The 17,090-nt window shown below is 42.3% G+C and overlaps 1 protein-coding gene and 1 long non-coding RNA gene across 7 annotated transcripts in view; one reads left to right on the top strand and one right to left on the bottom strand.

The window, feature by feature from the left end:
• The first annotated feature begins 551 nt into the window (after positions 1 to 551).
• LOC103368495 (uncharacterized) lies at positions 552 to 2,536 on the top strand. Its single transcript, XR_520777.1, has 3 exons — positions 552 to 731; positions 893 to 934; positions 1,779 to 2,536. It is a non-coding gene; the product is annotated as an uncharacterized LOC103368495 (long non-coding RNA).
• Positions 2,332 to 17,090, bottom strand: part of phldb1b (pleckstrin homology-like domain, family B, member 1b) — a 104,816-nt gene continuing 90,057 nt past the window's right edge. For all 6 annotated transcript variants that reach the window (XM_008296894.1, XM_008296895.1, XM_008296898.1 and 3 more), the window contains 5 exons: positions 14,485 to 14,575; positions 13,439 to 13,585; positions 12,820 to 13,039; positions 9,105 to 9,190; positions 2,332 to 6,749 (listed from right to left, as the gene is read on the bottom strand). In XM_008296894.1, coding sequence (XP_008295116.1) covers positions 6,609 to 6,749; positions 9,105 to 9,190; positions 12,820 to 13,039; positions 13,439 to 13,585; positions 14,485 to 14,575 — 685 coding nt within the window. In that variant the 3' untranslated portion in view covers positions 2,332 to 6,608. The remainder of the gene's footprint in view (positions 6,750 to 9,104; positions 9,191 to 12,819; positions 13,040 to 13,438; positions 13,586 to 14,484; positions 14,576 to 17,090) is intronic.

Raw genomic sequence — 17,090 nt, 5'->3', positions numbered from 1 at the left:
CGAAGGCCGACAAGCGTAGGGCGAGGACCCGTCCATCGCCGCTTGCGGCTTTAATTAATGGTTTGGTTTGTGCAACATTGGAATACAGTAAAAAAAAAATCAAACCCAGCAGTACAACAATCACAAAGTCTTCAATTTACTGTCACATTAGACAATAAAAAGCAAAAGTCTCATCTTTAAAAAGCTTGAAACCCCTCAACAGTTTTACAAGATTACATTAAATAATTAGTTTCTATCAAATAGTTAATCCACTAATGATTTCAACTCAAATTGTTGTACAGTACTGACAAAAATGTAAAGTTATGTCAGTAGATTTAAGTCAGGCCTCGTGTTTTTACTGCTGTTAACTGATGGTTCATTAAAACATTGTTATATTACATCCTGTGTCACATTAAAGGCTTTAACACAGTGCTGTATGTGGGGGAACTCTGCAGAAAGCCTGGTGTGTAGATCACAGCAGAGCAGCCTCAGACGGAAACAAACACGATGCGTGAAGGCGGACAGTTTCTGTTTTTAGGTGGAAAAAAAAAAAAAAGGCAGCGCGAGGCTTCCTCTGTGCATGTTCTCGTTTGTGGCTGTTTAAATGGTAATCAGGTGTCTGGAATCGTGTTGTTTGTGTTCGCAGCTGAAGAAGGACGAGACGCAGATATACAGCGTGACTCTGGAGGAGGATCAGCCTGTCAGGAACCTGAAACCGGCTGTGGTTAAAGTCTACGATTACTACCAGACAAGTAAGAGCCTCCGTGTCTAATGTGTCTGATATCCACTGACCTCAGCTAGAACCTGCTGCTATCAGACTTTGATGTGGTTTATCGTTTCCCTCCTCCTCTCTCATCACTGTTGTTGCTTTGTTTTGTTTCTGCACTGACATGTTTTTTTCCTCATATTTCAGGCGATGAGGCGGTCACCGACTACACGTCCGCCTGTGCAGAAAGTACGTTGATCCTGATTGTTTTTGTGCCACATTAAGTACGACTCGATGTAGAACTGAGGCGCTAGACATGATGATAAACCCTCATCTATACGTGTTGTTTGTCCCAATTTGGTTCAAAGTCGAGTCACAATAGCAGCGAAAAGTACTGGTTTTAAAATAGGTTTAAGGAAAAGATCGCACCGTTTACTGGCAGAGTTATCAAATCATTCATACTGATGACAAGTTTAGATTTATAGGGAATTTTTCATTTGTGGCAGTTTCTTTGAACTATTTCTACATTTATTGATTTTTCATTTTTGTAACATTTTCGACACGACGACGTCACACGCAGCGAGCGTCGAAGTGTTTATGGAAGTAAACATGGATGGTAACGGTGGAGGCCGCAGTCACCGATGGTGGAAACTGCTAACTGAACTAGCATCAGCAGCCAAGTTCTGTCTGTGCGTTCTGGCCACTTCCACCCCGTCGGAGCGCTCCCACAGGGTGGAAGTGTCCCCCTGACTGCACCGAATATTCTGATATTCATCATTAATTGAGCAGAAAGTGCTATTGGGACCAGCCCTGCGAGTTATTATAACAACTATGAACAATAAATATGAACAACTAATGAGCCTTCCAGCATCAAGCCCTCCTTGTATCTCGACCTCCATCTTGACAATCCGACATAAATGAAGGTTTTACATTTAGTGTCGGATTATCGAGTCACGACTGTAATTTGTCCTATTTAGGTTAGTGTCTTTGTAAACACAGGAGGTCAGATTAATCAACACAGACTTTCTTTTCTTTAAACAGTGAATGTATGTCTGTGTGGTTTCCAGCTAAACAACATGTATTTTCTCTGCAGGCGACGGCGTCAACGAGCTGTAACGTCCAAACCCTGTGACGCTGCGACGGGAAGTGTTTCAGACGGAAGAATCACTGTGTCAAAGAAAGAAACTTCTAGGTGTTTATTTTGTTTCTTAGACCGTTTCTTTAACTTTTTTACTTTCTTTTTAGACGTGTTTCATTGAGAGCGAATCCCACTTGGTGTTAATTCTAGGTGCAAATTTGATCTTTTATTTTTAGCTTTTGATTGTTTTGTTTTTTTTTTGTTCTACTTCTGTTCGGTGGTAGGGGTTCTGTTGTCCTGCAGATTACGACGAAACCAATAATCAGTCAGAATCCATACGGTAGTTAGAGCTGCGTCTCACTGTAACACTGGAACCTGCACATTATAACCCTCTGAATCCAAGTACAGCAGCCAAAAGCTCTGTGATAGATGTTTTTAATAGATTTGACAAAATCCATATTATTCATACATGAAAGTGACGCATGAGACATACAGGGTACCAATAACAGTATGGTCCGAGTACTGAGTGTGTGAGTGTGTGTGTGTGTGTGTGACAGGATCTACTCTCTAGAAAAAAGCAAAAGTACAGTCTCATGAGTGCTAGGTGAGTTATTCTTGGTGTGTGTGTGTGTGTGTGTGTTGTGTGTGTGTGTGTGTGTTCTGCTGTACCAGTAAAAAGAATAAAACAAATTAAAACAAGGTAGCTCGATACATCACTACCATACAGTTTGAAATGTAACTGACTGACAATAAAATTTCTAAAATGACAAAAATAAGTAAAAATTGTACTTCTGTTCATACAATACTGTTTCTTTTCATTTCAATAGTAAGATCATGTTTTCATTCAGGCATCCTCTTTACAGTATATTATGTTTTCTTTCTTTTCAACATAGATAACAATGTATATACCACCGACTATCAACAGACATCATTTAACAGCCTTGCCAGTGTTGAATAGTTTGGTTTGCACAGCTGTGCAGGGAAAGTAAAGGCAAGGGGGGACAGAATATATTAAGGTCTTTTCACTAGTCTTCTACTTTTTGTTGTTGTTTTTTTTTCTTTTCTTCAAGAAGTAAACATGTCACTATCTCAGGCACCACGACCATAAATTATCATCATCACTGTACCGACACATGAAACTAAACAGCAGTTCCACATGTTCCATAAATCACAGCGTAGTTTGTCGTCTACTCCTGCCCAAAAAAAATTAAAATTAAAAAAAAAAAAGGGAGAGGAGGGGGGGGAACTGCGTCTGGGATCTGCTGACTACAAACTGATCACGGCCGATCAATAGATTCACAATGCGATGATCAACACTGCACGACAAAGACAGTCTGTTAAAGCTGAAGATTGTTTTTTTTTTTTTTTCCATCGTCCTCATGCATGCAGGCTCTGGCTCACAGTGGGGATACAACGCAGGGGATCACTCCTCATGAGGCAGCAAAGAAAAACAACAGTTTGTCGTTTTAAGGCAAAGAAATACAAAACCCAATGTTTGGAACCAAAAATCCGCCCACGTTATATGACTTTTATATACAACGGAATCTAAATTAAAACTGGATTAAGCAGGTTTTTTTTTGTTTTGTTTTTTTTACATCACAAGATTCCACATTAACCTTTCATCGTATCACATGTTCAAGTACTGAAGAAGAAACCAGACTTCTGCTCCTTCTCCTGGTCATGTTTTTTTAAAAAAAGCCCATAACTGGAAATTTTAACCTTTCATATGGCTTTTTATTGATCAGGTGAGGCAGTATGAACAGTCCAAGGTGAAACAGTCTGGGGGGAGAGCTGCAACAGAATTGCCTTCCTTTCGCCTTTTCCAAGTTTCTGCCTACTCCAGCTTTAATACCAAATCAACAAATTAGGGACAACTTGCATTTTTAACTTGTTTAATTGTAAAAGACTTCAGCAAGTTGAAAAAAGCTGAAGCATAGACGTTGATCGATGCTCCTTTCTGTGGGTCAGGACACTAAATACTACATTTCCCATAATGCACTTCAATAGTGCACCCAATTTTTTTTTAACTGCCCTCTGTTTGCCACTAATTTTCTGCTCAAAGATGGAGCCACGATCCCCCTGATGTCATCACTAGGACATCGTTAGGGTCATTTTTTGAAATGTCTGAACAGAAAAGTCCAGCTGGTTCACCTCATGACTTGCAAAATGACATAAAACTTGGTGAAATCCCCCTTTAGTAGCATAAATAAATCGGCTAAATATCTTGTCTGTTGAATTATTGACGGTGATCTCGCTGATCCCCACTGTGCTGAAGGCCTGCGGTATCTCTGCCTGTAATGTAGCTGCAGGCAGACGTCCCCGTGGTGAAGTAGAAAACCTCATGCAAACCCGTCAACATACAGCAATACTCGGATTAAAATTCATTCATACGATCGCAGCCTCCCAAGCGAGGCTGTTCTGGACTCACAGACACGGCATCAATAACACGCAGTCAAGGCACAGTTCTGAATTGCATTAGTCCGTAGCGTTGATCCTGTGTGGTCCTGCATTGGTGTAGCGCCCTCTGGTGGTCGTTGTCGCTGTAGGCTGGCAGTGGTGTGTAGTCACATCATCAAGTTAGCTACAGGCTACTTGGCAAATAGATGAGCTTCACCTGTTTATGTGCGCACACACAGATATGCAGTTTGCACCTTGAGTTGGCAACATGACGGCTTCATACAGACAGCGACAGATTCCTGTTCGACATGTTCACAAGTACACTGAGAATGTGGCAGCTTTGGTGAGACCAACACAGTCTTTTTGGTGGTCACCTCTGAGTGCTGAGCGTCCGTCAACCGATATGATGGACTGACCGTTTTTTCATTACACAGTAAATTGTTTGGATTTGGTGATGATGTTTCAATGAGCAGATGGATAAACTAAGCTAACCAGTTTTAGCTTCATACCAATCAGGTAGAACCTAAAGAATTAAGCGAGAGCAAGGAGAGCGCTAGCTTAGCATAAAACCTGGAAGCAGTTGGGAAATTCACCGACTGGACTGTGTAGATTCTCAGTCATCAGGTCGTGGTAATCCTAAGTGCCTCGTAGACGATAACTGGAATTGTTTTTGGTTTGTGAATGTGTTTCACCTCCCAACCAAGAGGATTCCTCAGTTCTGACTGGTGGGGAGTCCCAGGGGTTCATTCTTACCGCCAAACCATCCTCTATGGAGCTGGTGTGTCTGACAAACTTTGAAATATTTTCTGCAAACACTGGCTGAGCAAAGTCCAATGCAGCAGGGAGTGCACAGGCTTATATATAGAGGGAACCAAACAACCGCTCCATTAGCGCATGGCTCAAAACAGGACAAGACTCAGCCATCCAGCTGCATCTAAAGGATAACGGACTCTTCTTTGAGGACAGTAACGTCCACATTCTGGACAGATGGTTTGAGAGAGAAGTTAAGGAAGCCATCTATGCTAAACTGGAACAGCCACTTCTAAACAGGAAAGGGGGTCTACAACGCCACTGATCAGTTCTGAAGTCACTGTCCAGGCAACCAATCACAGCTCGAGGATTGTTGGGAGTTTTGGGTTGTTAATGGGTCTTGAGCCATGTGAGTTGGGTTTGAGAATGAAATACCTTCCAGCCAGTCCGAGGAAGCCTTTTGCTTGAGATGAAACCAAAAACAAGTCCAGTTATCTTCTCCTGAAGCTCTCAGGATGAACGTAAGACACAGTTAAAGCACACAACAACTACAACTTGTCGTTTTTACAAACAGAGGCATGCTAGCCGTCTTCCCACTGCTTGCAGCCTTATGTTAAGCTACGTTAACAGTCGTCTGGCTGTAGCTTCATATGTACGATGTGTGAGCGGTTTCGGCCTCATCTGGAACTCTTGACAGCTGTGACCCTGGACGCATACAAGCACATTTCTCAAGTATTTGAATGCTATGGGTTTAATGGAACATCGATTCAAAGTAACTCAGATATACCAAATACTGCACAAAACACTGGTAACGAGCAGCTTCAGTACCAATGCTGGTACTTATTTTCCAAACCACATACTGGTGAAACCACTGTGAGAACTGCAAAGTGAACTCCTGAGCGTCGTGGGACAAACTCGAACAAAATACCTCCAATTACTTTGGTAAGCCTGTGTGAGGAGATGTGACCAGGATGTAGCTCTGAACACCTACATGTGCTGTTGATCCTGCTGGATTTAGTCGGTGAGCAGCAGTGAGGTGACGTGACTGGAGGACGCGGTGGTGTTTCACTGTTCCAGACGAATGTGCTGCACGATCAGATCCTCTCCAGCCCCTGCTCAACCACTGATTTCTATTATTTCTCATAGATTTACACATTTTGGATAAACTTGTATTTTTTTTCCCCCGAATATGTCTCTAAAAATGATTACGGCCTTTGACTGAAGATTCTTTTAAGCAATTTCTGTTCAAACTGAGCAAAGTCGTGATGAAACACTCAAAGAAAAAACATTGGCATTATGTCATTTGGCAATTTTCTCTAGAAGTAAAAAAGAAATCAAGGAAACAAATAATACAAAAGATTCAACAAACAGTAACTACAAGATCTCCATTTGGCAATATAGAAAGGCTTTGAAAGTCTTTGACAGGTATATATATTTTGGTTTATGTACAGAAGTGTGTGTGTGTGTTGTGTGTTGTGTGTCCGCCAAGGGCTCCCTTTTTCAATCCAAACAGCATCACATAAAAAATGTGGAGGTGGAAACATCTACACGGTAAATCAAAGTGTGATTAAAAATGAAAGGTAACAAAGAAGGCGTGGTGTCCGCGGAGGACTGGAAACAGGAAGGACCTGTAGAGTCTGTGATGGGAGAGTCCCTGCCGAAGCTACCTGCTCATCACCTGCACTCTAAGTGTGTCTCTTAGTTCATGAACTGTGTGTATCCCTCTGCTCCTGTGACGATCACGTCCATCCAGATCCTCATGGCCTCCGCTGAAGGGGCCACCATGTAGTAGAGCCGGTCATGGGTCTTTACACAGAAGGTCAGGGAGGGGTTGGGGCTCTGCAGGACGAAACCACAATCAGTCTGTTGTACAGATTCACAGCCCACCAACTCTCTGCTGCCTCTTTGAGTTAAACGAGATTTCACCCTTCTGTACGCTGCGGTGCACACTCCCTGTAGCGGTGATCAGAACTACACCAGCTGTAGATGGAGGAGTTCAACAGACTGGATCCACATTAGTGTTCAGTAACAGCTGCCTCAATGTACGACCGGAGAACTGTGGTGTGGATTGAATTATTCACCTCTCATGATTACCACTACGTCAAGACAGAACGAACCCGAAATTTAAAACTCCAATTCCAAATCCAATCTTTAAAAATCCGTCTTGTTCACCAGGTGCGACGACTCCTACCTGAGATTTTTTTTAAATCAAATGTCGAGGGTTAAAGACGCAAAGTTAACACCAAACACCACTTAGATATCTTGTGAAGCGTGTTTAGGTCTTTTGGTTGTTGCTGTTTCCAAAGAAACAACCTCATGAAGCCAAACAGCACATAAGCACAAAGTTAGCAACCAGCTAGTGAACACCAGAGCTTACATTAAAAAAAAATGGACGTAGCAAATGCAAAAAGACCCACTGGTTTGTGGACTACCGACTAGGCAAGAGGTGGATCTGGAAAACACGACGCACCCCGATACCGTAGCGGCTTGTGCATTATAGTGTAGCAGCATCCTTAAACATACTCGACTTTATCATCCAGTTTCCTAAGACTACAACTAGCGAGTCAGAGCGTTAACTCATTAGGAAAATCTTTCCCGAGGTAGCAGATCAAGTAAGAGGGCGAATCATTTTCTTGTAGACTTCTATACAATATGACTTCTTTTTGCAACCAGAGGAGTCGCCCCCTGCTGGCTGGTTTCTGCATTGACTTCCCTTTTCTATACGATCTATGGTGAACACACAGATCAACTGTTTGCTAACATATCGAGGCTGTGTTGTGTCGTACTGCCACTAACCGCCTTAAAACATCCTCATAAAAATATTAAATCTACTACTGCACAGAAACAAATGCAGACATGGAATTAAACTCTTTTTTTTTTTTATCATTGTGCAGCAAAAAAAAAGTGGGGAGTTGATTTTTTTCTGTTCAAGGTTGTCAGGTATCTTGTATTTGTCTGAAAAATTGATGCTCAGCTCTGAGTGTGTAGCTGCGCGTCTAATGGTAATTCAACAACGTCGAGTTCTGCACTGAGAAATAACTTTTTTCAATACTGAACTCAACACACGATATCATCATTCATCTGGAGTATTGGTATTACTGACTTCTCAGCTGTCAATTCAGTGAAATATGGGAACGACAATATCCCACAAACAGAAGGAAACTTTTCATGTATTGCAGTCTTTCCTCACTGCGCTCTCGCCTTTTGAGGAGCGACCGAGCAGACGAGTAAACGTATTTGATCCTAACGTCTGCGTCGCTTTTCCTTCTCTAAAACAGTTTCTTTGTGTGTGTGTGTGTGCTAAGCGCAGCAGACTTGAAAGTTTTTCCCTCTGTAATGTGACATTGGAAGTGACAAGTAAAATCAAAGTTCCAGAGTTGATCAGAGCCACACAGTTTGTCAGAGTGTGGTGCATTGCGACAGGCCATCAAACACACACAAACACACAAGATGAGGAGAGGCAGCGGCAGCTTTATGTTGAAGATAAAAAAAAAAACGAAACAATGAGAAGACGTGCAAGGCTCGAGTCAAGCAGCGAGCCGCCCTCATCGCAAAAGAACACAAACAGGGCCAAAAACTACACCTACAAAGGAAAACTACCACTTCCTCAACAGAGATGCTTCTTTGAAAATAAATGACAAAGAAAGGATCAAATCAGGTTTTTCTTCTGTCGAGCCTTAAACAGACTTCAATGACTTCTTAATACGAAGCAATCAGCAGGTTGGAATCTCCTGCTCAGCTTATTTCATACAAAGGCAACACTGTTAGAGGAAGCTCTTGTTTTCTAACCACTCCACTGGTTTATACTGGGATCACTGGGACAGACGGGGGGGAGGGGAGGGGGGGGACAAGCAGGATTAGCAATTCAAACTGACACGAATCACACTGGTGAGGATTTGAGGCTACGTGTTCACCATGCATCACGAGCCACAAAGCCTCTCCTCTCCATGTGCCACTAACAGTCTGGGCTCAGCGAGGTGAGACGGAGGGGAACAGAAAGCGTGGATACATACACTGGTCATATTCAAGTTGAAAAATCCCTTCTGTGACAGCAGCCGGCCAAAGCAAAAGCAAAACAAACACACAAAAAAAACAACAGGGAAAAATGAAGCAAAACACAGAGTGCGCAAAAAACAAAATCAAAGAGAACGTAGGATGAGAATTAAAGCGAGAAATGACTGGATGACGGCGTACCTTTGTGGCACTGCGCAGGTGATCGTAATAGACCTCTTCTATAGCCTGGAAGTAGATCACACCCTTCAGCTTGGTCTCATGTTTGTCTGTGGGAAGGAAAACAACGTGGGTTCAGTCAAAGACAGAAATAATTTGACAAAGACTGACTTTTCTCGGCGAGAAAAAGCAGAGGCGCACCGCTTCCATGTCACCTAGAATCAGGACGGAGAGAACACGCGATACGGTCATTAAAGCAAAGAAGGAATCAAACTTTGATCATGACCAATTTATGGTCTGTGATGATGGATGGAAAAAGACAAGCACAGCACTTTTTCTGTGTTTTTAAAACCAGTGGTGCTCTCATTGTATTTTCAGACTTGACTGCATTCTTACGCTACTCTGGTACATCATTGCAGTTTGTTTCATCAGCCACTGCAGAACTGCAGTAAGGAACCGGTGGGGAACTCAACACCCCTCTCTACCTCCAGGCACAAACACTCCACAAGCCAACTTAAGAGTAGTAGGTAGAAAACGCAGCGCTTCATTTCGAGGAATAACACTTTGGTTTTAATACGCAGCTATTATCTGCTAATGACCTCTTTAGCATTCAAATAGCCCTGCAATCGCATCTCATTTGACTGCATGTAAATTACCAAAACTCCGCTTGCGGTCGAGGTTGATTAACATGAATTAGCGGCGCTCATGACTTATGCTCGTCACCTCTCGTTACTCATCGTTCAAGGTCAAGAGACAAGGGCAAGCGATGCATCTCAATCAGCCTCCTCAGAGAGCGCAGCGCTGAGCGCATTTTAACTACTGCCAAAGTAATCTCAGTACACCTCCTCACGCTGGCTCACTTTCAACAAGGTACGCTTTAAGCAGCTTTAAGCGGAACCTTCTGAGGACTTCAAAGGCCTGACAGCGAACAAGTGTCCCAGAGCTCGCAGCACAAGATCAAATTACACAAGCGTGCATGCTACATACTACATGTAATTCTGCTCAAGGTCTGGAGGACACATGTTCCGACTGTCACTCATCCACGGCAGAAAATTTCTGCCACTTTACATGTTCAGTGTTCGGCTCACTGCAACTGCTTTGCCATTCTGCACTCGCTCCTATTTACATATTATTTCTATAATATTTTGACTGTTGCTGACTGATGTAACACAAAAATAACCCCAAGCTTTGCAAAACTAAATCTTCTTGTATGCACACACACAGGAATTGAATGCATAGCAGCACTATTAACTCAGGGCGGACTAATTAACAGGAGGACCTCAGAATGAAACACAGTCAGTGGTGGAATGTTGCACATTTACAAGCACGGAAGTACAGATCTGGATTTACTTGTACTTCCCTTGATTATTCCCATTTTCTGCTACTTTATCCTTTAGCTCTGCTACATTTAATAGAGAAATATTGTACTTTTACTGCATTACATGGTGGTAGAGCGGTGGTCCTCTAATTGCAAGGTTGGTGGTTCGATCCCCCGCCCCTCCACATTCAATGGCAAGACACTGAAGTTGCTCCCAATGGCAGGCAGCACCTTGCATGGCAGCTCTGTCGCCATTGGTGTACGAATATGTGTGTGAATGGGTGGATGGCTCTATAGACCATTTACCATCTATTATAAGGAACGTATGATGAGCTCAGAAAACATGATGCATCTTGCACGGTATAGAAAACCAGAAAATGCACCAGTAAAATGCTTTTTAATCAGAATGATAAAGTATTAAAGTCCCTCCTTAAAAAATGCATCTCTGTGTGTTAAAGTTGCATATTTAGACGTTTAGTCCATGTTAGTTATCCCCACGAAAAATGACTCAAACATAACTCTACACCACTGTTACCTCTAGAAGTCATTAATCTATGTTGCCCTGCTTCTCCACTCATCCCTCCTTTTCTGGTTTCTAACCTTCTCTATGACAGAATACCTTTGGATTGTGGACAAAACAAGATATGTGACTTTTAGGATACATTCATCACCATTTATAGACAAAACAATCAATCAATAATTAAGAAAATAATCAACTATTAAAGTAATTGCTAGAGGCAGCATGTAAAAGCCCCACATGGACATGGAAGTGAACTCGATCAAAACTGTGTCCATTCTAGTAAGATTTCAAGGCCGACTCAGAGGAGCAGAACAGAACGAGAACATTTTGCTGACATGATTTTCATAGAATAACATTTGCATGAATTTTACTAGTAAGTACTGTTGTGTTGCAGACATCAGTAGAAGTGGTTTTGTCGTTATGCTGGATTACATTATGTTGTAAAGGTGTTCCTGTGGCTTCTCTATAGACCTATATTACCATTTGGAAGTCTGTTGGTGCCATTTTTCTTCTTTTTGCTGGAAGTCGAGACTTCCAACTGCAATTTCGTTCTGTGTATGTAACGTATGTGTAATGACAATAAAAAGGATTCTGATTCTCATCACCAGCAGTTTCTTTGTCTCTCATTCTACTGAGATCAACATTTCACTTCACTCATGTCAAAAAGAAACCTTTGGTAGATTTTTGTAAACAAAATTCAACTTCAAACTTGAATAAAAACTTACATTTTTGTACATTTACAGTCTGTGCAACTGAGATGGTAAAACCTATTTTATTTCTGCTCAGTCATAAAGGCTGAGTAATATTTAGAGTTAAAGGTATATATGAGGAACACCATCAGATAATCTTCTAAATGAAATGACTAAACCCTCCTACAGAGTTTGCTGCAGTCTGACTTGATTGTAGCTGTAGGAGCCATTTATGTTTGTTGTCGGCAGGTAATTTAATATGGATTGTTTGGACACATGGTGGTGGTAACTGGACACAGGGTGTATATGTAGAGGTGAGAGGAAGAGGAAGGCACAGGTAGGGGGAGAGCCAACAGTTCTCACCAGACCAGCATCAGACCTGCACAGATACCAAATTCACCATGGGAAAACCGCTGTATTTTCATTTCTTGCATATCATTGAATAAACATACACTAACAGCAAGTATACTGACTGGAGATTCTATTGTTGGTCTGCGTCGGTTCACTCTGCTCCACCTGTGCAGTAACGGCAATTAAAGGACATTGAAAAATTGCCATTACAGTAGCCTTAATGTTGCTGAGATGCTGAGTTAAGTCACATCTTTTGAGAGAGTGACGGCTAAAAGTTGACCTCAACAAATCCAAAGTGTCTCTAAACACTTGGTGAAGAAGCGGACCACATCCTAAACCACCTGAAAAACAGCCGTAGTGTTGAAGCAGTGTCACTGTCTGGAACTATTCTGACCCTTCATGAGCCTGCAGCAGCCTGTCTGGAGCTGCGTCTGGTGGAGGAGCTGCACAAATGCAAGGTTTATGTTCCGCTTTAATACACTGAAAGTCTTTCATGTTCCCCTTTATGAGAGAACAGGCATCGAGGATGAGAACTTTCATCTCCTTGGACTGATATTATCTCAGGGAAAGTTTCACAGCAGGGCTAATCTGAGGAAAATCAGCAGTTTGTATCTTCAAGAATCTTGGGCTTGGCTACATGAACAGAAAAGTACTACTGTGCTGAACAGACAGAAAAGCACCACCCAGGGACGCTGTTCTTCAGTTCAAGTCTTCTGTCATCTCTCGCTACTGCTGAATTGGCAATAAAGACATTAAAAAAGAGAGAAAAAAGCACCACCCAGACAAATTTTAACTGCTCTACAGAGCACAGAGCAGAGCAGCCGCTAGCAGCCTGAGAAGAACAAGAGCGACGCGTCTCACCAACATAGTAGGAGAAGGTCCTTTTGAGGCGGTCGAAGACGAACCAGCGTTTCTTCCACGACTTGATCTTGCCTCCCATCTTCACCAGGTAGCCCTTGCACATCTTCTCGGTGAGGATGACGTGGTAGCACGTCTCCACGCTGTGGCCCGATGACTCCACGTGTGAGCGCAGGTCGAACTCCTCCTTCCTGATGGGCAGGTAGCGAGTCATGGGACGGGCCTGGACGGACGGGACAGGAGGGTGAAGAACCGGTACAGAAACACAACACAGGACACAGCTAGTTGACTGCAAATTCAATCTTAACCCAATATTCTAATCAAATTTTAAACGCGTGTTAATGTGTACATTTGTTGCATCTTCTGTGGACACATACAGAGCAGCGGTGGTGTAAACACAGAGGTGTGAATTTCTGAAACTACAGGTGGGGTTATTTTTGGTATGAAGATCGTCTAATTCAATGATACTGACACAAAATATCAGCCTGCAGCAGCACCAGTCCATGAAAACTCCGGGGTTCCACCCTCAGCAGCCCGTGTCTGCCACGCTTTTAGCTGACAGGTGGAGTCATTTTTCACACTTTTCCACCATGCAACCTCAATTATGTCTCATTTTACTGACCTGAGAGAAGTTCTTGGACCTCATCTTGACCTCCTTCTCCACGAGCTGCTGCCGGTGGAAAGTTTCATCCTGCAGTCTTTTCTCTGCCTCCTCCCTCCTCCTCCTCTCCTCCTCCAGCATCTGACGGCGAGCCAGGCTCTCTCGTTCCTGGAGGAGAGAGCTTTCATTAAATATTTTTTTGATCTGTGGAACGGCTTTGCAGAGCGCGCGCATGTTTCTTTTTTTTTTTTTTCCCCGGTCAGAACTCAGCTCCACATTCATACATTTATGTACATCTTGTGCTGGGAGCTGCACACAAACTCCCGCTGTTGGCCACCGTGCAGCCCCACCACCGTGGTCCATGCTTTTAGCAGAAGGGTTTGTTGTTGTTGTTTTTTTAGAGAAGGTATGATCAGTTTGAAGGACATCAAAAACAGGTACATACACAGACTTCAAACAGACATGCAGAGACACAAAAAAAATGAAAGTGAAGAAGGCAAACAGGACGAGGAAATTACAAATAGATACGGAGCATAGCAACAAATAGCGTTTTTAAATTTATATATATATTCACACATATTTTTTATTTCTTGTGTGTTTTATTCCTTATTCTTATTTATCTTATTATTATTGTTTCAGTGTGGAACATGTACACAACGCATTGTACTATAATAACTGTGTTTGTGACCCATAAAAGACCTTGAATCCGTGAATCCTTAATTTGACGGTAAAAAAACTAAATAATTCCTACACGCTGACTTTCACTTTTACTCCGTCAAACCTTGATTAGAAAACGAGTCTTGTGGATTGTAATGAACTGTGAGAGACGGTAAGGGCAGAGATGTGGGAGAGAAGCCTTTGAGCAGAAGATGGATCATCTATAATGAACTACTTCATCAGGCCGCAAAAACAAAAAGACATTCGAAGGCCAATAAACAGTTCTGAGTCACTATTATTTTTCGAATTCATGTTTAATTCAAAGCTATCGACCAGAACGCTGCACAGACTCATCGGTCACTCAGTATGGATTCAGGATAATCAGATTCTCTCCTGAACTTGTGTCTTACCCGCGATTCAATAAGTCTGGCTTTCTCCAGCTGCGCCTCCTTCAGCATCTTCTCCATCTCCTCGATCTTCAGCGCGTCCACTCCTCCCACACTGAAGTCAAACACAACAACACACAGCAATCAGATGAAGGTCACTGAACAAACGACATGACAGCATTTCACATCACTTACAGGCGGAGTCTTTGGAAGATGGTTCATACGTAGCTGGTTAGCTTGTTTTGATATTTAGCATGTGCAAGATTCTCGCTCCCACTGCTCCTTTCCCCCCCCACCTACCCTCCCTCTGCCTGAGCACGAGCTCAAACATTCACAGGACGTGTTGGAATAGTGGATCAATGCATCGATTACTTTGTTTGTGCCTCAATTACAGAGCCAGGACTGCACAAACACTGATTGCTGTCCATGCACACGGTCTGTAATTAGATGTTCACTGATTCTGACTAAAAGTGTGTTTTGAATCACAGACTCCACCTTTTACCTCAGAGCAGAGTTTGAACAATACCTGTGGAACGGTTTCATAGTTAGCATTTGACTATTTCCCTACAGGTCGAGGACAGACGACGAGGAAACCCTACACGCATGTAAAGACGCCTCTGAAAAAGCAACACTGACTGACACATTTCAACCCTCTGAACCCAAAGCAGCTTCTAAAAGTCTTTTTCCTACGTTCACATTTTTGCTCACTGTAATATAAAGTCCTGCACCTCAATGGAAACATGGCTGGAAACAGAGAGAACTCAGAAACGTGTTCTGTGCAGTACGACACAGTGACAAAGAAAATATAAAAGCTGAAAAGTTAATTGATCATTTATTTTACAAAACATGTAAAAACCTGGATTTAACATAGACAAGATTTTTCCAAGTGGTCACAGGTGTTACCAGTCTCAGAAAGAACGGTGTCTCTACATGCTGTGTATGTAAACGCAGCGTTTTCATGCTACTCTGCACATCCATCCCAGAAAGATGTTTCACCAACAATTTGCTGACAACTTAATCCTGTGTGAACTATTTTTCTGCCATTTTTCTGCATTCATTTTGTTGATGAAGCACCTTTTATTTTCCTCTCAACCTCACTAACTTGTTTTCATATTTGTCTGCTCTGCATAGACACAGAATGCAGTTCAGCTGAGAAAGTTCCTGAATTTCTGGATTGTTCGTTACAACTGAGTCAGTCAGAATTTAATATTTTCTACAGGATGTTGTACAAACCTCATATGACTCGGTTAGTTCAAGGACTGTTGGCAGTTCAAAATCCGACAATTAATTTGCTTTCTGGCTCTGAGAAATGCTGCAATTTTTAAAATGTAACATGCCTTTCAAACCCCTCGTGGGTTCTGAGGTTCAGTTGGTGACTGAACACCAAACAGGCCGAATCAAATTTGAACAAAAAGTGCAATTAAATGTGAAGCTTTCACCAACATCCAGGATTGATCAACTGCACAAAATGAGGCAGCGCATGCATGTCAATCCAGGTACTGATAGAAACAGTCGGTGTCTTGGCCATCATTTGTCTCACACACTTTACTTCTTCCCTGTTTCCTCCCTCGCTCCTGCCTCCACTCTGCACTGTTCATTACACGATACAACCCATTAACGTCATCCCACAAACCATTTGGAATATCACTCCTGAGAGCCGTAAAAGATATTTGAACAATGTCTGCTGCTGAGCGCGCGCTGCGGTGAGAGCTGTCGGGACACAGCTTGGCCACACTCACAGATGGTCTCCACATCAGCAGACCTGAGGATAAAGACTTTAACTCATGGGGAGTCTCCAGATTATCTGTCTGCGTGTCTCCGTGTGTGTGTCCGATTTTAATATTTCATCCAGTAGCTGGATGTGAACAGTGATGTTTGGATTGAAGACGCTCGGAGCCAAATGTTTAATTTTGAATACCGTTCCCATGGCGTGGTGTGTTTGAACATCTGACTAATTAATTATTGAATAATGTAGAGCTTATTTTCTTCCCTACTTGCTTAATCTTTGAGATTTTATGAGAAAACTTTCAAGGTGAAATCTACAATTATCATGTTTTGTTTGACTGACTAATAACTTTATTTGCGGCTCAACACGAAATATTTGTTGCTTAAAAATTAAACAAATTGATACTCAATCGTCGAGAAATCCACAAAGTGTTTGATTAAATGAGTCCATCAACTAACCGATGAACTATTCCAGCACCCGTTCTCATCTTTAACTACGTGAGACATTATGTCACAACTGCAAGGTGTCATTTAGTCGTAGCACCGGTCAAAAAAGAAAAAAAAAAATCAGAAACGTACATTCTTAGATAATGTGGAGGCTCGGTTTAGTGGAAAATATGTAACGTTATGAAATGAACGATCAGCAGCGGAGGGTTTGTGGTTATTAAGAAAAAATGTTGACAGCCTTGATGTGAATCCAGTCTGGATCAAAAAGTCTTCAAACGCTGACACAAATCTTTCAGCTCTTATGTTTTTTGCCAAAGGCTGATGTCCAAACACCTGACATCTTTACTGATGTGTGTTTTACTTCACTCCTCCCTCATGTCTTCTCCAACACACTCGGAGGAGAACAGATCATATCTCTACATATGTAAGCAGTTCTATTAAATTCCGGCTCAGGGCTG

The sequence above is a fragment of the Stegastes partitus genome, unplaced genomic scaffold, assembly GCF_000690725.1.
Source record: "Stegastes partitus isolate 25-593 unplaced genomic scaffold, Stegastes_partitus-1.0.2 Scaffold1162, whole genome shotgun sequence".
NCBI classification, from domain to species: domain Eukaryota; kingdom Metazoa; phylum Chordata; class Actinopteri; family Pomacentridae; genus Stegastes; species Stegastes partitus.
The sequence above is the reverse complement of the archived record's forward strand: the minus strand, read 5'-3'. Positions and strand labels throughout refer to the sequence as shown.